The sequence below is a fragment of the Acipenser ruthenus genome, chromosome 16 (genome assembly GCF_902713425.1).
Source record: "Acipenser ruthenus chromosome 16, fAciRut3.2 maternal haplotype, whole genome shotgun sequence".
Classification (NCBI taxonomy): domain Eukaryota; kingdom Metazoa; phylum Chordata; class Actinopteri; order Acipenseriformes; family Acipenseridae; genus Acipenser; species Acipenser ruthenus.
The window spans coordinates 5949436-5976231 of NC_081204.1; the positions used below are offsets into that span (position 1 = coordinate 5949436).

The 26796-nt window shown below is 36.9% G+C and overlaps 1 protein-coding gene across 19 annotated transcripts in view; it reads right to left on the minus strand.

Moving 5' to 3' along the window:
* LOC131697703 (calcium-dependent secretion activator 1) overlaps positions 1–22446 on the minus strand; it is a 101504-nt gene extending 79058 nt beyond the window's left edge. For 2 of the 19 annotated variants that reach the window (XM_058988575.1, XM_058988560.1), the window contains exons 1-2: positions 21657–22437; positions 875–988 (exon numbers count right to left, since the gene is read on the minus strand). In XM_058988575.1, the coding sequence (XP_058844558.1) occupies positions 875–988; positions 21657–21992 (450 nt within the window). In that variant the 5' untranslated portion in view covers positions 21993–22437. Of the gene's footprint in view, positions 1–874; positions 989–21656 lie in introns of all 19 variants that reach the window. The other 17 variants (XM_058988578.1, XM_058988562.1, XM_058988566.1 and 14 more) reach the window with 12 other exon arrangements.
* Positions 22447–26796: the final 4350 nt, after the last annotated feature.

The following is a 26796-nucleotide window of genomic DNA, read 5'->3' on the forward strand; positions in this document are numbered from 1 at the left end:
GTAAGAAATAACTAGTTGCAGGATGGAGTGATTAAACTATACCATTAAAATGATTTTATTCCACTTTGAAAACATGCCTCTACACAAGAATAAAAAAAAAGAAAAAAGGTCCAGAAGATTTATTGTAAAGTGTATTTTGGTATAGGATCCCACTTTGAACTTCAAATAACCAGCTTTACATTTTGTGCACCTATAATAGTGTAACAGCGGGATGAAGGCCAATAAACTTAGATGCGGATTACCAATAAACATGATTTATAATTTGCCTTTAACCCTTCCCATCCTCTGTTACAGCTGCAACAAGTAGAATCTTCCCTACCTTAAAACAAACAGCTGGCAGTGTTGTATTGCTACGTTTTAAATGGCATATTTATAATTCTAGAGGCCTAAGGTGAACCATGGCAGCTAAAACATTACTTAACATTCTTGTTTACCAACAAACCTTCCAAAACAACTCCCAAGAGAAAGACGTTAGAACGTGAATGTTTATTACTCAAATTTGTATGCTAATGCAATTACACAAATTTAGGTCTTGTTTGTCAACATGGTTATTGTAACAAATACGGGAATGAGAACAGCAATATACTGTAGCGCATATTTCTTAGGTAATAATACTCTATATGATAGCCAGACCTTGCTTAATACTAATAATTTACTATGTTGAAAGCACATTATTTAACAAGAATTACTGAATAATAACATCATAGAATACTTATATTTTGAAAATGTTGAATCCCTTAAAAATGTCCTGATAGTAATTGTCTCGTTGTATACAACAAGGCCCAACAATCAAGTAACACACTAAAAATACTAAGCTTATTCTTTTTTATAATACAATAATGTAAGACTGTTACTGGGAAAAGAACAAACTTACCTCATAATAGCTTTGGACAGCATTAATAAAAGCCTCATCAGCCACAATCTGAGTCTCACCGTTGAGGAAGGCCTGAAATCGATCTTTCACTGTCTGAAGTTGTTGCTTGCTTATCTGAAAGAAAAAAAAAGGTAAATGAAGAAAAATAATTGAATTCATTTTTCTGTCAATTACTTGCTGAGATGTGTGCGGCGTGATGAGAAGCACCTTTGGGTTCGAACACCAGACATTTCATCTGTTTCTTAAGGGTCTTTTGGGACTAGTAATGTGTAGTAGGTGTCCCTGTTTAAATCTCAGTCATTTTCTGGTCAGGGTAAAACCTCTTTCTGTTATCAACTGCTTCATCTTGGAACGATCGGAATCTTGGTATCATCACACAGTTTGAGGTGCATTAGGCAATTTATAACAAACCTAGCACATATATGTACCAGTTTTTTATTTACAGTGCCTTGCAAAAGTATTCGGCCCCCTTGAACTTTGCGACCTTTTGCCACATTTCAGGCTTCAAACATAAAGATATGAAACTGTAATTTTTTGTGAAGAATCAACAACAAGTGGGACACAATCATGAAGTGGAACGAAATTTATTGGATATTTCAAACTTTTTTAACAAATAAAAAACTGAAAAATTGGGCGTGCAAAATTATTCAGCCCCTTTACTTTCAGTGCAGCAAACTCTCTCCAGAAGTTCAGTGAGGATCTCTGAATGATCCAATGTTGACCTAAATGACTAATGATGATAAATAGAATCCACCTGTGTGTAATCAAGTCTCCGTATAAATGCACCTGCACTGTGATAGTCTCAGAGGTCCGTTTAAAGCGCAGAGAGCATCATGAAGAACAAGGAACACACCAGGCAGGTCCGAGATACTGTTGTGGAGAAGTTTAAAGCCGGATTTGGATACAAAAAGATTTCCCAAGCTTTAAACATCCCAAGGAGCACTGTGCAAGCGATAATATTGAAATGGAAGGAGTATCAGACCACTGCGAATCTACCAAGACCTGGCCGTCCCTCTAAACTTTCAGCTCATACAAGGAGAAGACTGATCAGAGATGCAGCCAAGAGGCCCATGATCACTCTGGATGAACTGCAGAGATCTACAGCTGAGGTGGGAGACTCTGTCCATAGGACAACAATCAGTCGTATACTGCACAAATCTGGCCTTTATGGAAGAGTGGCAAGAAGAAAGCCATTTCTTAAAGATATCCATAAAAAGTGTCGTTTACAGTTTGCCACAAGCCACCTGGGAGACACACCAAACATGTGGAAGAAGGTGCTCTGGTCAGATGAAACCAAAATCGAACTTTTTGGCAACAATGCAAAACATTATGTTTGGCGTAAAAGCAACACAGCTCATCACCCTGAACACACCATCCCCACTGTCAAACATGGTGGTGGCAGCATCATGGTTTGGGCCTGCTTTTCTTCAGCAGGGACAGGGAAGATGGTTAAAATTGATGGGAAGATGGATGGAGCCAAGTACAGGACCATTCTGGAAGAAAACCTGATGGAGTCTGCAAAAGACCTGAGACTGAGACGGAGATTTGTCTTCCAACAAGACAATGATCCAAAACATAAAGCAAAATCTACAATGGAATGGTTCACAAATAAACATATCCAGGTGTTAGAATGGCCAAGTCAAAGTCCAGACCTGAATCCAATCGAGAATCTGTGGAAAGAACTGAAAACTGCTGTTCACAAATGCTCTCCATCCAACCTCACTGAGCTCGAGCTGTTTTGCAAGGAGGAATGGGCAAAAATTTCAGTCTCTCGATGTGCAAAACTGATAGAGACATACCCCAAGCGACTTACAGCTGTAATCGCAGCAAAAGGTGGCGCTACAAAGTATTAACTTAAGGGGGCTGAATAATTTTGCACGCCCAATTTTTCAGTTTTTTATTTGTTAAAAAAGTTTGAAATATCCAATAAATTTCGTTCCACTTCATGATTGTGTCCCACTTGTTGTTGATTCTTCACAAAAAATTACAGTTTCATATCTTTATGTTTGAAGCCTGAAATGTGGCAAAAGGTCGCAAAGTTCAAGGGGGCCGAATACTTTCGCAAGGCACTGTATATTGTGTGTATTGTGCTGGTTTGTGTATTATGATACTGAATGTCCTATTGTAAATACTTCTCTCCACTTGCTTGTACATGCGAAGGCAAGAAATAAAAATGAATACATATTGTGTCCTGTCCTTGCACGACTAAGTGGAATATCAAATTATAGATTTTAGTTACATTAAAATTTAACATAGAACATTTGGCGTTTAGAGGGGAGTACATTAAAAAATACACAGGTAATTCAGACTGGCTTTATCAGGTCGTATATATAGACAAATGGCATTGAGTTCTTCTGTGCAAGCCTCCAGAGTATTTTGTTGCGTATATCTGCCTCTGGCCATATTTAGCTTGCTGCTCTGTGTTGTAAAGGAATATGAAATTAAACAATATAATAACATAATATGATACCGAGTGATGAGAAAAGTAAATGTGGCCACCTAGAGAATAGTAGGAGGGTTGTTTTGTAAATGTAAGCATCACTGCTGACTGCTCTGACATTTATTGACTTTACTACAAAAGGAATGTTTCCAATTTTTTTTTTAAACGACACAAGTATATGCTGTTCATCTGAGACGTAACATAATGGAATCTAATCATTTAGATTGCTTAGCTGATTAAAGAGAAATACAGAAGGTTATAACATTATGTTGAAAACTATTGTATGAATACATACACCACAGACTTCAACAGTAAGTAATTCATTTTTTTTTTTCTGGTAACAAAGAGGATATATATATATATATATATATATATATATATATATATATATATATATATATATATATATATATATATTTTACATGCAAAAATTGGTGCAATAGTTAAAACTGAATAAAGTAAGGGTTATATAAAGTACATGAAATGGAGATATGCAGATAACATAGTGTGAATATATATACACACACACACACACTTACTTTACACTGCAGCTTTTCTCTGCTGAGAAAAGGGATGAGACACTTTGTGGATGTTGCAATATTATTCTATTAAAACTAATCACTTTGAATGGAAAACAGACCTGTGTTTAATTATTCAAATTTGTGGTACTATGATTTCCAAAAGCCACAGCAGATTGAAACGAAAGGCCAGTGCCGTCAGTAACATCTAAAGAATCATTATCTACTGTCTGTTTTCACAAAGACCTGGCTTGTAGACATGACATGCTGTAGCAGTGTAAAAGAAGCAACTCCATTTTACCTGTTTTCATTTAAAATTCAATTGACATGAAAATGAAGTACCAAACAGAAGCATACACAAAAAAAGCGACTCTGTAAAAATAACATTTTACACATTTCTATGAACAACCACATTATACAGTTAAAGGTACCTGAAGTCTAATTATTATTGGAGGGAAACTGAAGTAAAAAAAGATCAATGAATTACACCCAGGCATCACATCTGGTATGATCATGTTAGACGAATGATTGATATCCCCAGGTCCTAAAAGCTTTTGTGAGATTAGATTACTACTGACCCAAGTTTACAGCATGCTTATTGATTGAAGTAAGTTATTTTATACTTTCAAGATAATACTAAGATATGGTACAGTATGTTGCAAAAACTGGTACATTAATATCCCATAGTTGCTTCACCTAAAAGAACATACACAATGTACAACACTGGGAGACTGACATGCACAGCCATTGAGTTTCACAACCATTATTACCACAACCATTTTTCAGCTATTTACTGGGCTTCTGGGCCATTCCACTCAATTTGTATGTCGGTGGACATATGGTACGTTTCGTTTTTTTTAGTAATTGTACAGCTATACACTATTCAGCTGTTAGGCTTTCATGGAAACCATGTTACAAAATGAGCATACTCATCACTGTGGTAAATAGACAAGTCTCGCTCACAGACCGAAGGCACTTACATTGGATGCAATTTGTGCACATAGTGGTTTCAGGATATGCTCCGAACTAATCTAACAGAAATAAAGCTGGAACAATATAATAGTATAATCAGCCATTGGGTGAAGTCTGAATGTAAAATCTAACCTAACAGTACCACATTTTATTTTATATTCAAATTATAATTCAATTTTATACTGTGTTAGTACTGTGAATAAACTGTAGTTTGAATAAACTGTATTATTCGTTGCTGCTTTGCTATCTTGATTAGGTTAGCTTTGAAAATAAGATCTAGGAATAACTGATTGAAAAATGACTGTTGTGGCGCAGCTCCTTACAGTCCTTTGTCTTAGACTTGAATGTTGTTGGGGAGTGGAAAAGTACAGTGAAACCTATCGCCTTTGAGAGTCTCTAGCCATCTGGATATTCATTTCAGTGCCCCACGTGCCCTTCCTTCATCTCTGCTATCTTATTCGGATATTTGACAGTACAGTGATTCACTGGTTTTCATTTTTCATTTTAAATATGCACCTTAACTTATTCCAACACTGCACATTTAAAAATAATAGTCACAGCATAATTTTTCCCAGTAAAATAGAAATCTTGTTGCATTTAGCTATAAATATGCCTCAGTGTTTAAATCCTGAAATATTGTTGTATTGTTTTATATAGGTTACACTGGTTACTAATTCCTGAGCACAGATCCTAGTTAGGGTTTCAGCTACGTAACAGAGTGCTGCTGGACATGATCACAATCAGAAACTTTTCAGTTGAAAAATGTTGGTATCAAAATAATTGATGTAAAAGGGACACCTGTGTGTGCAGGGCAAAAGCCCTCCAAATGTACATAGTGTGTGTGGAAATGTAAGGTTGGCAGGGATGGGGTTAAATCTGCCCCTGCCAAAAATCACAGGTGTGGCCAATTAGGTAACTGAGTGCTAATGAGGGGACAGCCACCTGTATAAAAGCAGGGAGAAATCCTTTGTTTGGAAAGAGGGAGTTTGGGTGTGTGTAAACTGTACTATAAAGTGAAGTAGACTACCCTGCCTGATCGTATTTTTTTGGTTTAAACCTTTTATTGTGGCCCCTGTGTCTTGTTTATTTGTTCCTGTGTTTTGTTTGCCTGATGTTTAAAAGTGCACATATGCGCTTAAACTGCAGCTTTCTGTCTCTGGTGCCTTTTCTCCTCTGTACAACCGAGCTGTGCCAGGACCGTACTGAGCCCTCGGTGCGGTTAAGGAGAGCCTGGGTTGTTTTTCCACTCCAGAGCCGAGCCGTGCTACTGATGTCACACGCAATGATAGACAGTTGTTATTAGTCATTGTTATTAATTAACTCAGTTTGCCAAAAGATACGCAAACAATACGCAAAATTAATAGACCAACGGTACAGATGTATCTGTACTGCTATATTTTGTAAATATATTTAGGAATTTCTTTTATGATCCACTAATTGTACTGATTATGTCGACTCCCTAAAGACGGAGCACAACGAGGTTAAGTGACTTGTTCAAAGTCACACAGTGAGTCAGTGACTGAGCCGGGATTTTAATCGGGGACCTCCTGGTTACAAGCCCTTTTCTTTAACCACCAGACCACACAGCCTCCTTATGTATCACAGTACATCTACCTACATCCAGAATTTTAAATCCAGTGTATTTAATGGTTTTGTCTTAGGGAACATTTCTTAGTAAACAGCAATAAATATTGTCTTTACATTTTAATTACTACTGAAGTACATTTGAGCTGTGTCAGCAATGTGCAAAACCTTTGAATAAAGACTTAACAACGGTTTTGGCTGCTGGTACTGTCATTAACTAATGAAAATCAGCTAATGGATGCTCAAGACATTGCTATGGCATTGGAATAACCTTTCGACAGTCCATGTAGAGTAATGGAGGCCAAGAATCAGCTGATTTCAGTAATCTATTAATGCACACACACACACACACACACTCACATAACATGCATTTGTTTCCTTGTGTGTCTGTTCCCAGTTAGATTACCAGAGACAAAGATTCAATTATAAAACACATGGCCCACGCCTGACAGTCTGATTCTAGGTACTATTTCACAGAGATAAGCACAGTTAGCATAGGTTTTCTGTACCAGTAGCTTTAGGTCTGTAAGGGGTCAGTTGGCGATTCTGTCGCAGCATAACAGAAGTCAAAGCCTCCTCGTATGCAATAAGTAATGATGTTTATTCTATCCACCTGTGTTCCAGAACTCACACTTGTAGCAATGTTTCACACTCTAAGTCTGGAAATAGGGTTGAGTGAACTCTCACCAAATAAAGTGTGATTTAAGCCAGGGAGAAAACTGTGTCTTGACAAGCTTTTAATACAAAAAGTCCACTATACTATGATTGGGTGAAGAGTGAAAATTAAAGACTTGAAAATGTTTATACCTTTCATTTACAGCAAAGACAGGCAATCAACAGTCAATGCAACAGGAGTTCACTATTACAGAAAGCACCCATTGGTTTTCTCTTTCATTTTCCATTGTTTCACCAATAAAGCAACTTGAATACACTTCCAAATGCAAATCTATTTTTTTTTTAATAAGTCATTTAGCAGACGCTTTTTATCCAAAGCGATAAAAAGCGTCTGCTAAATGACTAGAGGGTGAACTATGCATCACAACTGCTGCTGCATAGTTACTTACAATATGACCTATATACAATGTAATTTAATGACTTGGACGTTATGGCAAGAATCTTTATAATTCCTTAATATCTGAAAGGAATATTAGGGGGAAACAAGCATGAATAAAATGTGATTTGATTTACACATCAATACTCCTAAAACAGAATACAGGTAGTGAGGTATGTGTATTGATCTGAACAGCGAGCAGGTATTTAAGCGGGACGGATATTCATGAATACTCTTATAAAACACCATTTAGATTCCACCACAATGATGTCTCAGCATTATACAATGCTGCTTGGAAGCTGCTGAAAAAAGGACTTGTGTCGTATTTCCTTGGTTTGCCCTTGACTGTCATTTATCGATGAAGCATTCTGCTCTCAGGCACAGTGAAACTCAGTCCACTCTCAGGGACCGTACTGAATATGTGTATGACCTCTGAAGGGCACGCATGAGAACACTTCTTATCACTCCCCACAGGATAACACTCCAACTTTTTACATAAAATGCAGCATCTGAAACACTCAACATATCTGCTTGTATAAATTTCCACTTTATATGGATACAAATAGATTTATCCATATAAAGCCCTGCTGATAATATTGTAGAGATGGCAGATGTTAAACAATGATGGATGACTCTGGAAGAACAAAAGAATGTTATAAAATGAGCAGACCTATTCAAACTGTGCCGGAGGTCATACGTTTGGGTGGGTTGGTTTGGAACTGATAGTGAGACAGATTCACAATCAACATGCATACTCTAATCCTACAAAAAAAAAAAAAAAAAAAAACAAGGGATGTGATTATAGCATCATGCTGCTACATCTCTATAATCATCTGATCTGCTGAGGGTAAAGCAGCTAGATGGTAACCACTGGGGACTTCATGTGGAGAGTAGAACACTTAAAAGCAAAACTCTGAAATGTGTTCAGAAGCAGCAGCAGTAGCCAACGGAAGGTACATTTATTTTATGATCTTAAAAATATGCAAATTGCATTGAACACAAACAAAGAAGCATGCTCTTATTTGGGTCACAAACCATTCATGATCACTATAGCAATAAAAACAACTTAGAGGTCACAATATCAGTCGTGGTCAACAGGAAAAAAAAACATTCTTAATGTAAGCCTGCTGATTGATCAAAACGGTGTCTTTGTATCATTAAAAGGTGTTTTTCTTTAAAATCAGGAAAACAATGGGGCAGAATGTGAACTAAAGCAAAAAGCCTGATATTGCTGCTTTTAAAGAGATAGTTGGCTGCAGAGGCAATATCGATTTTTCTGAAAATGGAAATTAAATCGAAAGGTCGGAACTAATTCTATCAGGTGCCATCGGACCACAAGTTCAAGAAAGAAGTGCTTATAACACTGTTTTTCAAAACAAATATATATCTTTCTTACAGTAGCTGTTACTCAGTTAATCTGCATTCGGTATTTGAATAATTCACATCCGACAGTGCTCTGCAGCCTGCAAATTCATGCATGGCTGAGAGTGGAGAGTGAGAACGCCTTTCACGTTTTGTCTTGCATTGTTGAACGAGCGGATTGCGGTACTATAGGTATTCACTTTTTAACATCATCAGACTAAAACAAACCTATCCAAATATACACCAATTAAAAATATGAGTATGTGTTAAATAAGGTTATTATTTCTAATTACATTTTGGGGCCTTCTAGCTGCCTCTAGCAGTTTTTCATATTGATCCAGGCTCTTACTGATTTTATCTAAATTGCATTGGTGTCATGTTTGGTGGTCCACTATTCATTACCTGATATACCGTACAGTACAACACTCTGTACTGGGAATGCGTGTTGTTTTTCCATTTGAGTCCTGAATGACAGGTCAATGTTATATATAGAGAAGCAGTCCAATCTGAGACAGATTTCTATTTCCTCATCCCCAAGGCACACTGAAAACTTTAACACCAAAAATCACTCGGTCTGTTTGCAAAATTCAAATTTGTACACATCCATTTTTACAAAATGTGTAAATTGGGCTCTTCTTTTAAGAGTCTTTGATAAGAAGTTGTACAAAATGGCCGAACCAGGGAAAAGACTAGTTGAGCGGTGAGACCAATTAAAGTGATTCAAGAGAGATTTTGAGAGGGAAAGATCTCTAGATTTGAACGTCTGCCACAAAACAAACACAAAAGCCATACAATCAGTTTCAGTTTCTTCATTTAGCAAATGAATACACATATGTAACTCAAATTAGTTAATTTAGTAAAACTGTTTATAACAATGCTAAACAGAGTTTACAAATCCAGGCTTCCTTCAGGGCCTACTTTATTAAGGAATATGAATAGTCTGTCCTGTTTTAATGCACTTCAGTGTGTAATAGATTTCAGCTCAACTGTTTGAAAATGCTTTTTCAAGAAAAGGTGCATATTCAAGGAGTTAAATACCACCTAAACCAATGCATGCAAACTGCAGTATAGTAAAACAGCAACAAGTAAACACAGAAAGATATGTATAAAGGGTACCTCAAATTTGCTCTCTAGAGCTATAACCGCACTGTTGGCAGCTATAATTAGATTTGTGAAGAAAAAAACCCTTTGATGTTATCTTTGTAAGCAGATTTTTAATGCTTGGAATACAAATGAAGAGAATACAGGAATGCTTTCCTCTTTGGATACAATACTTTCCTACTTGGAAGTAGGTGACCACTCGTCCCTAATTGGACTGGACAGTCCCTAAATGTAAAGATCAAGTCCCAATAAATGACTTCGGGATGGATTTTGTCCCGATTCCTTACCTTACAGCTTAGCCCACATTCAAACCATAGCATATCTGTTTGGAGCAAAGCCCCACCCCTGTCATAGCATTTTGCAATGCCTTACACGGCCCAGAATGACTGACACATTGGATAGCCAATATAAGACACAAAACTACATAGTCCCACTATCATGTGACTTTTTACACTCACATCAAATGTCCTCCAAAAGCCTGACACTGATCTGCTTTGGCAACAGCAAACAAAATACAATTCGTAGAATATTTTAATTTCAATGTTTTCTTTGTTTATGCGAAATGGCTGACTCTAAAAGTTGAAGTTTTGCATTTTGAAAAGGTGGTCACCCTACTTGGAAACCATATGCCTCCTTATAAATATGGAGCAAACAGGATGGTGAAGTCGCACACAAACCATTACTAAAAACTAACTAGTACAGATTATTTACTGTCAGCAGATCTGGCTCAAGCAATGCTCTTGATGTTGAAATGTTTAGATTTTTTTTTTCTGAAAGTACATTCCTTAGAATCACACAGTTTATTTGTGGGAAATTGCAATTCTAAAACAATTTCATAACTTTACTAACAGCACTGACCTAATGCTGTTGACATTATGCTGCTTTTGTTTTGACCAATTCCACAAGGAGAGCCTCTACCAAGCTACTGAACCGGACTACCAAACCAACCCCTAATCGCAACTCTGATCTTCCAACGTAAAGCTTCAGAGGAGAAACACACACACACACACACAAACTCAACCTACTTTTCCACCACCCTCATACAAATCTTAAAATGAGTGGGTCATCTTTGTCAAGAGCCACAACCTTTTTCAGCAGCTCAGCAGGTTATGGGGAGAGCGGTATTGCAACTGTACTGACATTTTGTACAGTATACTGTACTGCAGCAAAATACTGCCCCCCCAAAAGGTTTGTTAAATTATTCTAATTAGACTTTCCTTGGTTGCTTTGTGTCTCGGCTATAACTATTTGTTTGGTTCAGAACAATGTATTTGTGAAGGAAGGCTGGCTAACAACCTTGCAATTTGTGTTGATATAATTTATAGTACAAAATGTCTCCTTTAATGTGCAATTTGTATTCAGCTAAGACACAAGTACTGTATTCATTCTAGCATGTTAGGAGAGACTGCCTACACTATGAGGTGGATTGTTAAGTAAATAAGGTTTTGAGTTACATCAAGAACAACAAAAAAGTCTCATATTCAATTTTTGTTGGCAGCTGTGTTAGTTTAAGGCAGTCCCAAAGCTTGTGACTAATTCAATGCAATTTTCTATGTTAAATGATCGGCTCTGACGTGTTACCTTGTGACTGGTCTGTTGGGGTGCAGGGTAAAGCCTGCCATCTGCAATATACTGCGCAGAGTCAACAGATAATTGGGTCAGAGAAGAAACATTTGCATTCAACCTTTGAGGTCAAGAGTTAGCGAATGATCCCATTTATGTTGAAACTGGAACACATTCCAAGCTTTGAATTATTAATTTACAGAGGACTACATTTACTGACAGGGTCTGTAATGTGGAACTGATTTTATAAACAAGAGACAACAGTTTCCAACAACCTCAAACTCAATTTTTAAGACAGACCACATCCAAAGGTTGTGATTCCCCCAGTGCTCACAAATGTAGGTTTTCTTTCACCACTTGAGAGTCTTGGCTTGAGGAGTGTTGGCTATATTTATAACAGTGCATTTCAGTAGAGGGTTTTAATATGTGTAATTGCCTCAGAGGAGATTTCATTTTAGGAACAAAAAGCAATTACCATTTAATTTACAACTGGTTGACTTTCTCGGGTCTCCATTTATCAGTGATATGGGGTGCTGTCAGTCTGCTCGGCTATGTTTGCACAGTGCAGTGGTGTCAAAAGCATGTTCCATTCTGAGCTCTTAATGCCACAGTGGTACTGTACCCTTCAAATGACCTTATGGAAGGTCTCCCACCAGACATTACATAACAAATGAAAAAAAGCAAATGGATACATAATCCCAGATTAGTGAGTTTGTAACAGAGTACAGAGAGTATGTCAAACTGCAGGCTGTCTCTCTCACACACACACAGTCTTTATCGGAGATGATTTCATTTGTCCCTAAGCTACATAATAAGCATACATTTTTCTATATTTTTAATAACAAACCTCTCTGCATTTTCCCAAATTAAGCTTTTTTTTATGATGGCTTTTTTACAAAAAGTTTTATTTTGCCTGTTGAAGATATGGAACATTATAATAGAAATAAGATTTATATATTGAATCAAGAAACTAAAGCCAGCACTTTGAAAAAAAAAAAAACCTACACTTTATCAGCCTAAATAATAATCATCACCTTACATTCTTTTGTTATATAATGGCTAGAGCTGTAAAAAAAAGGCTTATTTCACAGCATTTCACAGTTTAAAAATAGGTATTTCAAGATATTTCACAAACAGAATATTTATTAAAGAAGAAAAATATAGCGTTGTCACATTCAAAAGTGTGCAGCAGTGTGGAGTAGTGGTTAGGGCTCTGGACTCTTGACCGGAGGGTTGTGGGTTCAATCCCCAGTGGGGGGACACTGCTGTTGTACCCTTGAGCAAGGTACTTTACCTAGATTGCTTCAGTAAAAACCCAACTGTATAAATGGGTAATTGTATGTAAAAATAATGTGATATCTTGTAACAATTGTAAGTCGCCCTGGATAATAATAATAAAATCGATCGTTTTCTTTATACAACAAATGTTTCTTAATATTGAAATGCTTACCTGAAAACTGTAAATGCTAAAATGTAGAATATTTTCTTTTTTGTCCACCTCTTAAAGACATTCTATTTTCACCATCAGCATATTATCAAACAAAATAAAAACATAAACAGAAGTAAAAATAACAACAAGCACGTGAAATACCCCTTTCTTGTACTGGACATCTTTAGCAGAAATATTTCCGGTCTTTGATGCAGCTGGTGTCTTTTTCATTGAAGACATTTTCAAGAAGTCATGCAGCTCTATGCAGTGTTCAATTATTTACCAGAAGCAAACCGAACCAGCTGCCAGGTTCCTAAATGCAGTGTAACAGGTCGTGCACCAATAAGGCAAACGTTTGCTGTATTTATTTGTTAAAAAACATGTCTATGGGTCACTCTCATTGCTGCAAATTTCCAAAACCAGCTTCACAAATATCCCTCCAGAATAATTCAAATACCTTGCATTCAATATTACCGGTATGTCATTTAATCATACATTTTGTTTAATAACTGGAGGAATCTGTTAACGCAGTCATTTCACATCCTGACAATGTATATGCTAGGGTACACTAATTCCCACCTTAATGTTCATTGAAATATTTAAATCTGAACAGCATTTACATAACAACATTTATCCTGTTCAAAAAAGCACTACCAAGCAACTTCACGTTTGACCCAATTATAAGAGTGCTATTAATTTGAATATACCAGGACAGTTATCAATTTAATTTAAAAGGCTGCTTCCTTATCAAGACATGTGACCTGCTTTATAGGTCAGGAGGGACATTTGACAGGGTTTAGAGCCTATGTGCTTCACTCTTACTACAGTACACAGTGTGTATGTACAGTACTGTAAACATACAATATTTACATAGTATAACATTTAACATAATATTAACAGAATGTATAAGGGAGATTCACTTTAAATAACAGGTCCCTATTGAAAAGAACAATATTATTCTGCGTTTTCCTGTGGGTGTGCAGTCTATTAATAATAGAAAACAGAGACCTCAAACTGCACATTTCACAATGCATGTGATTATCTGAATGCTGATATGTCACGTCAGCACTATGGGTATTATTGGTTCCTTTTCCACATTTGCATTATCGCCTGCTCTATGTGTGGAAAGCACAGCAGCTGCATTGGTTAGGTAAACAGATTCTAGTCCACTGTTGTATAATATTTATTCACTGTTAAGCAAGGACACAAAGGGAAATGGATTATAAAATACAGAATCCACTGGAAAGCATGAAGAAAATGTAAATAAAAGATGCATACTGTACTGGCTCTTCTTCGGTCTCCTAGGTTCGAGATGCAGTCTAGTGTGTGATATTTAATGAGCTAAGGATGTGAGAGCAAGTCAGAGCCTAAAGAAATGCATTAGTATTTGAAAGCACATTCAGTTACTATAGTAAAATCTATAATCCATACTACTATAATATTTTTGATTGGTAAAACAAGGAGCATCGCAAAATAAACAAGTACTCTTATAATATGTGTAGCCACTTAAAAATACATCTACTGTCAGTAATGCATTAAATCATTTAAAAGACTGGACATTGCCAACACTGTCATCTTTTTGTTGTAATTCCTCTGTAATAATACAGAAATAAAACTTCATGTTGGTATGAATGTATTTAGTTTTAATTTAATGGGAAGGACTGCTAGTTGACTGTAAGAGGGCTTTTTAACCAGTTCTTTTGATTTTTTTTTTTTTTTAATGAACCCAAAAAATAATTTCAATGTCCAGCCGAATTCATGAACACAATTCTCTCTGACTGTAGTTCATTAAGAGCTGTCCTTGCTCATCCATTAAAACTGTAATGAAAGGGAAGAGCAAGTCTAATCCATCAAAAATGCCTTATCCATCAAAATGCACAACACTGTCCTGTGTATATTCATTTAGTAATGCCATTTGTTCTGGTGGCTTGTTGCTTTAATGTGAAAAGCAGCTCTTAAATCTGTGCAGATTTCACAGTCTCTAAGATAAGGCACAGACACAGCCCCACACCAGCACAAAGCACAAATATGCAGATTATGCATGCATTTTCAAAGAACCTGACAAACACGAATACTGCATTGTACGATAGACATTATCTCACTGTACAATTGTAGTGGATATGTTGCTTTTATATTCAACACGGTAACACTGTGAACCTCATCGCAATCAAATCCTTATAATGAGTAGTATATATAGAAGAATGGTGTCAGACTGCAGTAAAGCTCATATGATATGCCAGTGTGGGTGAGCTATGAGACTGTACTTTCAAGTTTAACATAGAGAAAGACAGTATTAAAATCAATATGAAAAAGATGCACATAACTATGAAGGTTGATTGTATTGATTGTCACAATGTTTCTTACAGTAAGGTATTTTTTGGTAAGCACCGTGCAGTGAAAATGCAAGCAGCCTCTATAGCTTTGTTTGCATCCCCAGGGTGGGAATGGGCACATTGTTGATTGGTCCCACTAGTATCATCTTTTCCTCTGGTGTATCAGTAAGGTCTATGAAGTAATGATCCTCATATAATGTATGAAGTAATACAACAACTATATTACTAGGTGAATCTCTAGTGCTTTTTCAGTTAATAGCTTTCAATAAACAATTTATTTTTCTTCAATATGCTCAGAATGGTTAAAATAAGATAACACCAATCTCTTTAGATTGTTGTAATTATAATAATTGACATACCACTGTAAGAATGTGTTCAGACATTACATTTAGCATTGTCTAGATTGCTAACATAATCAGTCTGTGACATTTAACTCAAGTACTGTATCCATTGATTTGCTGTTTGGTGGCATACAACACTATAGGACATTAAGGGAGTATAACTGTAATGTTACCCGACTGTGAATGATTTTTATTACTCTCACAAAGTAATCAGCAAGCCTTTGTGGCTGTGCCCTTAAGATCCTTATGTCTTTTGGGCACAGTAGTATTACACACCTGCTGGTGAAGCAATGACACACTGTAAGCACACATTGACCACTGGAGTACAGTGCTGTTGATGCCAAGGCTTATTAAGGTAGGTATTCAGTGCATATATTAGGAGCTCTATAGATACCAGTGTGAAGCAATATAAATTAAACATCACTTCTTTTTTCATGAAGTGTGTACACCTTGTAATCATGAATTATGCAAACTTGAATTAGCCATTCTATAACAAAAGATAACAGCTGCAAAGGACACTAACAGAGAGCACCGTCACTGTAGAGAACGAAGAGATGAAAACCTGTGCTGCACATCTCTCATCATATCTATCTGTAGATGCATTCTGGTGCATATATTGAACTGAAAGGGGAGGGAACACTCTTAAATTCACAATAGATCAACCACTAAACGTATCAGTGGTACAGTGATTTGCTTTCCTATTACCAGAGTAACTTACGTTCCTGTGTGTCTGAGATTACTTAAATTAAATAACTGCCCATTTATCCGCCACAAAGTATATTAATAAATACAAATCTGATGAATGATGCTGTACAGTATATTTTTTGTCCCTGCTTCAATGTTTTCTCATGCGCTCCGCGAGCATCTACTACTTTAACATCTTAGAGATGTCGTGGCAAGCCCTCTTTGTAAGATTTTGCACGGTCTGTTACGGAGTGTGCAGCCATTTGTAAAAGATCATGTTCTTGATGTTACCGTAGTTGAAGCTATACAAAGTGTTCCCTCAAATAACAGAATTTAGGTCTGGAGAGCGTGATTACCAGTTAATCCCCCAATGCTCCACTTCCTAGACTGTGGGGATCAACGTTACAAATTCAGCGCCAAACCCACCAACAAAAAAGTCCCTCAACTGGATAAAATATGTCACCATTTTATCTTACAGTGGTCAGACTAACACAGTCCTCACTCAAAACTTATAGTATGCTTGTCTAAACCATTATACATAGTCCTCCAATATAATCGTGCTGTGGCAAACAGCACTCAGGTATCACTCTCATGTTGCTTTACTCACTGCCCTGCTGCTCAATCCTGCTCAACTAGGCTGTGTGGTCCAGTGGTTAAAGAAAAAGGCTTGTAACCAGGAGGTCCCCGGTTCAAATCCCACCTCAGCCACTGACTCATTGTGTGACCCTGAGCAAGTCACTTAACCTCCTTGTGCTCCGTCTTTCGGGTGACTCTGCAGCTGATGCATAGTTCACACACCCTAGTCTCTGTAAGTCGCTTTGGATAAAGGCGTCTGCTAAATAATAATAATAATAATAACTACATACTAATTACACCAGGGGGAATACAAAGGCTAATTGAAGGTAGTGTTGTTTATTTACCTTGTTTTTTGAAGGGTATTTCTCTAAAATAAAAAAGTTCAAACTCATAAATGAATAATTTCCTATTTTTTCTCACATCATCTAAATGTTGACAGGTGTAATCATACTGTGATCATGTTATCTCTAGACCATGAACAGAATGGAAATACAGTAATATGCTTATGACTAACTGGTAGTAATTTAGGTTGGCTGTTTTTTTTTTTTTAATGATTTAATAGCAGGTGGTAAAGGTGTTTATTGGGTTTAAAATGTGCTGTATAGACATATATACACCTTATATACATTATATATATATATAGACAGATAGATAGATAGATATGGAAATCCATATAAATTAGTTCCTGTTATCCTCAACATATCATAATATCATTTCTTCACTGGCTACCAAATAGCAATGGCTGAATTATTTTACAGACCTTGTTAAATTAAAAGGACATTTATAGCAACCCCTCCTTGCTTTTCTCATTTGCATTGAAGCTAATAAAAAGAGGCTTAACACATTCTAGTTGTCAAGCCATATACATGGTAATGAGAGAGAAAAGTGCAATCATTTCATTTGTCAGGTGTGTCGCATTTCTGGTCCTTAGTCTCCTTTTATTAGGAATTGATGGCAGACCACTTCCTGCACCTGGATTATGAAAGCCAGCACAAAGCGAAACCTAAAGTCCACATCCTACATAATTCATCCTGATGGAGCATCTAATAGATTATTGACAGATTGGCACTGCACAATACCAAGTGAGAGGTTATAACTACAGGATTAGAAGAATAGAACTATATATAGAGCTTCATGAAATAACCTTAAATGTATTTGAACATTGTGATAATTTAGAAATTTGAGCTCTCCACAGCTAAAGTGCTGACAACTGGTGAATAAGTGAAGGTGCACCTTTGGTTTCCTGTTTCACGTATTTGTTAATAGAAAAATACATATTTATAGAGGAGACGGAATATTGGCAAGTATTGGTAAAAAATGTCCTTGACACCACGCTTGCTTTTTTTAAAGAACCTCTAACGATGTTAGCATTTTACACATAACATTAAAGTATATAAGAGAAAATCTAGGTTTTGGATGGGATAGCAGTTCTGTTTAGTTTCTGAAACAGCACTGTTAAATCCTGATTGCTTACAGAAAAGCAATAAAACAAATTGCATTGCAAGAAATATAATCATATACCATCTGTCTAAGCCTCGAGTACTCAAAAACACACAATCAAATGATTTGTAGGCATACTTTGACAAACATTTAACCCTGACCGCTATTAAATGTAGCAGTCATGTGTTCAACTCTATTACCTCCCTTTCATTGTTTGAATCAGTCATTTTCCTGCTGTCATATTTATTACACATGTTATATTAGGTGTTAAGGACTACATCATTATTAGGAAATATCCAATTGATACAGAATGTTTAGCCATATTAGACACAATCAAGTGTATAGATCAGGGGTGGACAGAGCCTTTCTGCTCCTGGTCTTTGTTCCAACCCTGCCCTAGATTGTTTAATTGAACCAAGTAAACCCCCATCCAGACCCTGAATTAAGTAATTATATCAGGAGTCGAATGGCCCTCTAGGACCGTGATTGGACACCAAATGTACAGTAGTGTATACAGTATAATATTGGAATTTGTAACTAAAACAAAAGCAGATTATCACCTATAGGCACATTGTCAATTATATATTGTCCTAATACAATATCTATGGAGCCCACAGTAGGTAAGTAGGACTGGACATCAACAGCTACATTGACATGGCTAATACACTTAAGAAGAATCCGACCAGACATGCCTACTTCACCTAAGCTGTACTGCTAAACAGTTCAGACATGTCTGTCACTGTATATAAAGTAACTACTATATTTAGACCTTTAACAACATGTATATTGGATTTGACCTGAACTGAATCAAAAAAGCAATAGTAAAGCTCTTTCTGTGGTGCCTACTGTCTGTCGTATCTCTGCTCTTATTGACTGCCATCTTTGCCAGCCATCTTAGGCGATAGAAAGCACGGTATGATTTGGAGGCAATATATACTACATCCAACATGTTCTTTAGGGGTCTACTGATGGTTTATTTCAGCAGTAAACAGTATATTGAATAAACACGATAGACACCGATATAAAACATAGTATATACAGGATTATTAAAATGATACATGCCTGATTATGGTACACTGAAGGGGATGTAAATGTATGCAGTTCTATATATGCAGGGTGTGGGTATGTGTACATAGCTATTTTCCATAAGGACAAGCCCAGAGTACGTTTCTTCTCTATCATGAATCTATTCAATCTATTCATCGCTCGCACCTTACACCGAGGTATTATACACCATGGTTGACAGTACAGTATATGATTTTTTCAATCAAAATTAAACCATCTTTTTTTATTTCCCTTTATTTAACACTGTAAGAAAATTGTGAGCCGCCTCACAAGAAGCTGCTCTCTCAAACGAATAGTCAGACTTGTCAAAATGATCTAAAATGTGATTCCTCTGAAACACCACACACACAAAAAAAAAAATCTATATTGTATCTGGGATTTTTTATCTTTAAAATGTTATGAACAATCACTGTCGTTACATGACCTGAACAGCCAAGATGTGTTCACCGTGATTAGATTATAGCTCAGCAGGGCAGATGTGAGGTGTAATATTTTTGATCATTTGAATGATTTTGCCCAGATTGCCCATAACACTATTAAAACGTATTAAGGACGTCTCAAAGTGTTTAGCATAGGATGTTATCAGATCATGTTATCAATGACAGGTAGAGTGTACCACACTGTATTAAATTACATTCACTATGATACAAATCAGAATGATACACCCATTAGCAAAAATGGGTCTTATACAATGAGCCTCATCATGACTATGCATAACCAAAAAAGCATCATCATCTCAATGGGTTAAATAGAACAGTGCACGCTTTTTTATTGTGTTGTAATAACCTTATATGGTGGTCCAATTGTGTTTATTTTAGCATGTGCTTAGTTATATACTCGGGCACCATCTGTGACCAGGCTGTTCTGAATGCATGCAGTTCAATGGTCGTTGAAAAGAGGGCCTACAAAAGATGACACAGAGAAGTAATTTGTATACATTACAAAATACCTTTAATGATTTCCGCACCTTTAAATATAGCATGTAAAGACGTCGTTTACAGAACCATGAGCAATTTTGCAAACCTTTTTTTTTCAGACCGACTATTTTACAATAGGCGTTGGATTCGCTGTAGTGCCACCTTACGGAACGTTTGCACAGCGCAGAGGTGAATGAATGTGCATTACAATAAAGCCGCACATAGGGCTTTCATTTTATTTTAAGATTATTTCGGATGAACAAAAATACGCTGCAGACAGCAGCTTCTCTCGAATGACTCGTTTGATTTCTCAAACATGATTAATGTTGGATAATATAAGCTTTTTTTTCCCCCTTCACAATATTATGTCTAAATGCGCAATATGGCGATTTTAGATTTGGAAAAGGCCACCTCGTGCCCCAAAAAGCCAAATAAGAATAGACTGTATGACCACAATTGCACATTTTGTTTACAGGTACAAGTAACTTAACGTGTCAAACTGGAGCTTGTTTTCTCCGTGGAAATTAATTATGGCTAGGAATAATCACCTTCTTTGATTGCCTTCATTTCAAAGGGCAAAGGAAAGTTCAATTGAAAAAATTAATTTCGTTACAATATGTTGTTGTTGTTGTTGCTGTTTTTTGTTTTCATTTGTTCTTGATATGGTTTGTAGGTAACCAAGCAGTGTATTTGAATTCCACATTTTAAGTCACACGGCTTTAATAATGTCTACGGCCATGACACTGCTTTATGCTGGCTTAATTCTTACATCAGCTGGTTAATGAAAGCGAACTACACCAGAGAGTTTATTGACAGCACCACAGCTAAATATTTCTGATAAACAACAGGAATTTATAAACGTTTTTTGTTTGTTTGTTTGTTTGTTTGTTTTGTTTTGCTTGCTTTACCTGAGTACACACTCCTGCTCTGGCAGATAAGAGATAACTAACCCCTTTGTGACACAAAAACACTTCTGTTCCATCGGTCTTCTTATGCTGGTGTGCGTGTTACCTGCAGGTTACTTCTCTTAAAATGATTGTATTTGTCATTTTACTAGTTACGTTGTGTTTGGGTGTTTTACGTTGCTATTCAATTGTTAAATTAAAATGCATGCGAAAATGTTTGTCAACCTCTGATCTTTTTATATCATGAACAGGGGTTGTTTCATCCACTGTATGTTTTGAATTAAAACATGTTTCGGGTTTTGTTACAAATGGGGCTGGGGGATAATGTTTATTGTGGATTTTATTATTATTATTATTATTATTATTATTATTATTATTATTATTATTATTATTATTATTGACTGTTTGAATGCATTTAAACTATTCCCCGAACAGTAGCTGAATGCACTTGTCTTTTGTATGCGGAAAGGTGTGTTTACCCTTTACTGTAACTCCCCTTACCTTTTGCTGCCTCCTCGCCATGTCTGTTGGCTGTTTTGCATTGAAAGGATAGGCAATGCATCTCATCACAAAGACGTACAGCTGCAGCTTCTTCTTTCGTTCCTCCTCCTCTTTCTGCAATTTCTCCATCTCTTCCTTCTCTTTCTCGCTGACCACTGACGGACTGGGGCTGGACGGCCGGACACTGCTGCTCCGGCTGCTGGGCTGCAGCCCGCCGGAGCTCTCGCTGGTCCGGCTCGGGGAAAGGCGAGCTCCGGCCTGAGGTGCCATCACCTCTTTGCTTTCTTCTTCCACGACATCCTCAGATTCCTCTTCGCTGGACGATGGATCCAACATTTTGCTTTACTGTAGTAGCTGGGGAGCCCAAGTGAAACGAAAAATCGCACAGAAACAGATGGAACTGGTGTTATTAACAGAGATATAGGCAGACAATAGAAGTAGCGATGCAACAGCCCATGAAAGTCCAATGACAGTGTTTCAATTACTGTAACGCAAAAGCAAAAACAAATCCTGCTATTGAAAGCCAAACCCAAGTAGCTCAATTCAGCTGCAGAAATGCTACAAGGATGCGATTTAACAGGACGCCTGGTGTTGAAAGCGGCCGGTGTAGCTGTTTGCACGTACAGGCAAGGCAACCTCCCCCAACCGAAAGCGATTGCTGCTGCTGCTTACGTGTTTTCTGTATTTTAACTCTCCACTCACCGTCAGAGATCTGAAAAGCAGAAGGTATTATGGAAGGGGAGGGATGCTGGATGAGTAAAAGATTTTCAGGATCGAGGCTCATCCATTGACTAGCTCTGCTTCCTGCTGGGATCTGTCAGTTCAAAGCGGTCGATAGCCACTTCCTGCTCTGTGATTAATTTGCTGTGCTGCGCGTTTGAAATGTGGGACATGGGAGCTGACCACAGTGCTGGAACACAAATTCAGATTCCAAAGGGCTATTGAATCGGGGCAGGGCTAATCGTTACATATCATTGTCAATAATACGTCATTAAAAAAACAGAACAATTAGACAGTAGACGTCTGTTCTAAGGGGACACCTGCAACATTTCAGTATTTGCTTTTGCAATATATATCCAATAAGATCCAGGTTTCAGAAGAATTTAAAATGACAATGCTGTCTTGCTAGTATTGGCGTTATTGGGACTGTATAATACAGTTACTTGGCACTGTTCGTATTGTAATTTAAATTATTTGGCACGTTTTTGAGCTTTTCAAATAATAATAATAATAATAATAATAATAATAATAATAATAATAATAATAATAATAATAATAATAATAAACGGTTTCATTAAAATGAGTATAAGATAGTTTGGCAAATTTTATCAGGGGCTTGTGTATGTGTTTTATTAATTGCATTGGATAATAAACACTCACAGTAAAACACTTATATACAATAGATATAAGTGCAAATACAATCACATCTAATATTTATTTTATAGTGGTGGAACAGGTTTACATCAGCCAGCAAGGACAATTGCAGATATATCCTCCCACTGTCCTACACAGCTTGAAGCAGCTGGTGTACAGTGGGTTTCTGTTCAGCATAGCAGCAGAGCATACATATTAAACCAATTTAAAATGGCTAGAGCATAACACTTTATACATAGGAATAGGGATGTGAGGACTTATGCAGATTAACAAAGAATAGTTGAGCCACAGAAAATGGCAGGATTTAGACATTAAGGGAGAAGGAGAATAGAGGAACCAGACAGGATGAGACTCGGGATGGTGGGTAAGGAGGGTTATGGGGGCAGGTGTGGAACATGAGAGTACAGTTACAAAACACCATAGATAAAATCATTTGTTCTGTATTGAGATTTAGTGGCAAATTATTCCAGATGGATGTTAGCTTTCAAAAGAATGATCTGTCAGAAAAATTAAAAGTTGGTGGTTTATATATTGAGGAGTAGGGTTTTGTGTTCATTTGATTTGGTAATAGAGTTTGAGAAATATGAGCAGAAACAATCTGCTTCCAGGACCTAGGACCTGAAATGAAACAAACCTGAGTCCAAATTAAGGTTTGTAGGTTTGGTTGTGAGTCTTTCTATTTTTTTTTGAAGGTGAGAAGAAAGAGAATGATGTTTGCTTTGTACATAACATAGTGTAATGAGTTAATAATACTGACATTAGCATAAGACACATACTTGTCTCTCCACTACAGAGCTTGCTTTTTAAGAGATAAGCGGCACCTGTCTTTGAATCATATGAGGTTTGCGTTCATCCCTTGACTTTCCATTCAGTTCAATGGGCTGAGATGCCAATTCATTACAATAGTCGTTTATTTGTGTTTAGTGTGAAGTGGTAGATCCGGTGAGTATTAGATGCAAGGTCAGCAGGGTTGAGAGAGACTGAGAATGTAGATTGCAATGTCATCAGTAAGAAGACTTTTAGTGCTTGAGCATCCCAGAGAAAGATCATGTATATAGAACAGGAATGGTAGAGGACTGAGGACCTCCAATGATTCCAGTTGCGCATGGTGCTGGGCACAGATGAGATGCTATACAGTGTGAAAGGAAAACAGCTCGGCCAGCTTTTCTATCATTTACAGCTGCATGGATGTATTCAATGAAGAACTGAAGCTGTTGATCAATTTGCTCTGAAGCCAGATTGGTTAGGTAACAAGAACTACATTTGTTGTATTCCAGGTATTCCTGCAGTTAGCTGGTAAGTAATTTTTGGGAGGCTGAATGTAAGTAGAGCAACCAGTAGGAGATCCAGGTTTGAACATGAATGTTATACAGTTGTTTTGAATGAAAATGGGGAGATGGAATCGAGAATGCAGAGGTTCATGAGATGTTGGAGGTTTAATATGAGTTACTGAAGATGTGTTTCAAAGAATAACAGAGACAAGAAATGGGTCTACATTTTTTATTTATTAAGAAATTGAATTCGACATGTGTACTAACAGAAAAACAGGTAGAATACTCTCTTGGCCTTGATTCTCTTTCCCTAGAAGTCATGGTCTATTATTCTCTTCATTGCTGAGATTGACTGGCTCGATGACAGGATAAGATTTAGTACAGGTGAGTACAGTACAGAATTTATAATAAAGTCAGATGATTGCACTTCATTAAAGGCAAGGCTCGTCTCAAAGCCTCACAACCAAGCTTTCATGTTTAGAAAATTTGGAGATTTAAAATCACACCCAATAAGATGCAAACACTGGATAATTACAATGAATCTGATGCAAACACTGTAGAATCTGAGTAATGGTTCTTGATATCCTTAAATAGAGCGAAGACAACCGTACACAACAAGCATTACAGACAAGCCCGCAAGCGCCCGGCCAGTCTACAGGGGTCGCTGGTGCACGGTGAGCCGAGGACACCCCAGGCAGCGCTTGGCCAATTGTGCGCCACCCCCTGGGAGGTCCCGTCCATGGCCGACAGTGGAATAGCCTGGACTCGAACCGGCGATGTCCAGGCTATAGGATGAATCCTGCACTCCATGCAGAGTGCCTTTACCACTCGGGAGCCCACTGAGACTCTTTTTAATGTTTTTTTTTAATCCGATCTCATGAGGATGGCTGCAAGCAAACTGAAACTCAAGTGCCGGTGCTAAATATCACTCTAAAAATATTATCAAAACTAAATCAGTAAGGAAATGCTCGTGTCAAAGGTGTAATTGATCTGCCCGTTTTCAAACAGCAAGTGGGAACTGCTTAATTTAATTGAGAAAGCTACAGCTTTCAACAGTCACTTTGTAATCCATTCATTGGCCATATGATTTAGAACTTTCTTTTACATTCTTATAAGTTGGGGTTCTGGTATTGATGGTCACACCGTTCATGTTTTTCAGTATCATTTAGTAATGTGTTCCACAATGATCCATTTTGCGAGCCTTTTGAGTGAATGGTTTTGTGATGTGCATTTATAACTTAACCATAACCCCTCTTAATAATCAATTATGCAGTGATACTGTATGAATTCATCCTCGTGGAGTGATGCACATGCAAACCGAGATGATCATGTTAATACATGTCAATACCATGAAAATGCTGGTCATCATCTATAGTAGGTTTATATACTGTGAAAGGAATGTTGTACGTGGGTACAGTAAGTGATGTTTCGCAGGCTAGCGGCTAATCCAAACTGACACCTACAAAAAACACAGTCTAGTGCTTCAAGTATTGCTCATCCTTATTAGACAGCTTTTTGGGTTTTCCAGTCCCGGGTTTGTCAATTACAGATGTTGATTATGCTTTGTTAATTATAGCTTTTTTTTTTTATAAATAAAAGTATAAAATTATAAAATTTTACTCTTATAGGCATCCTTATTCACGGTTTTTGTAATTGTTCTTATTTGAAATCGTTCTTATCCATTTATCGTACTTACTGCAGGCTCTTAATGGACTTTGCTCAGTTTAACTGCTCTTAGTCGAACTCGCTCTTGAATGTAATTATTTACCGTATTCTTTATTTTGCTCTTATTTGAATTTGATCTTATTTTCTACTGATTTTATTGTACTTTATAACTGCTCCTGTCTGTAATGTGATATTCTATAATGTGATATTTTGTGTGATATTTTGTAACAACTGTAAGTCGCCCTGGATAAGGGCGTCTTCTGAGAAATAATTTATATATATATATATATATATATATATATATATATATATATATATATATATATTAGTGGAAGAAATCATCAGATGGCTTTTTAATTTTTACTTTTTTTATTATTACTTAAGTTATTATTATTTATTTCTTTCTTAGCAGACGCCCTTATCCAGGGCGACTTACAATCGTAAGCAAATACATTTCAAGTGTTACAATACAAGTAATACAAAAAGAGCAAGAAATACAATAACTTTTGTTCAAGCAAAGTACAAGTGTGACAAACCACAAGTTGCCTAATTTAGTCATGTGACCATCAATAAAATTAACAAGCATTACATATTACTTATCACAATTTAAACGTGACATACTGTAAACTACTTATAACACGTATTTTCCTAACATTAGTACCTTGAACTTAATTCAAAACACGTGATTTTCTCTGAGCTGGAGAGTTTACAGAGAAACGAAACTCAGCATTCACTCTTGCAAAATAGTCTCTGTCTCCTCACAGTAGTTACTGTACAAACAGCACGTACGGTAGGAGTTGATGTCCCCCCCCCCCTCCCTCAGCTCTGAC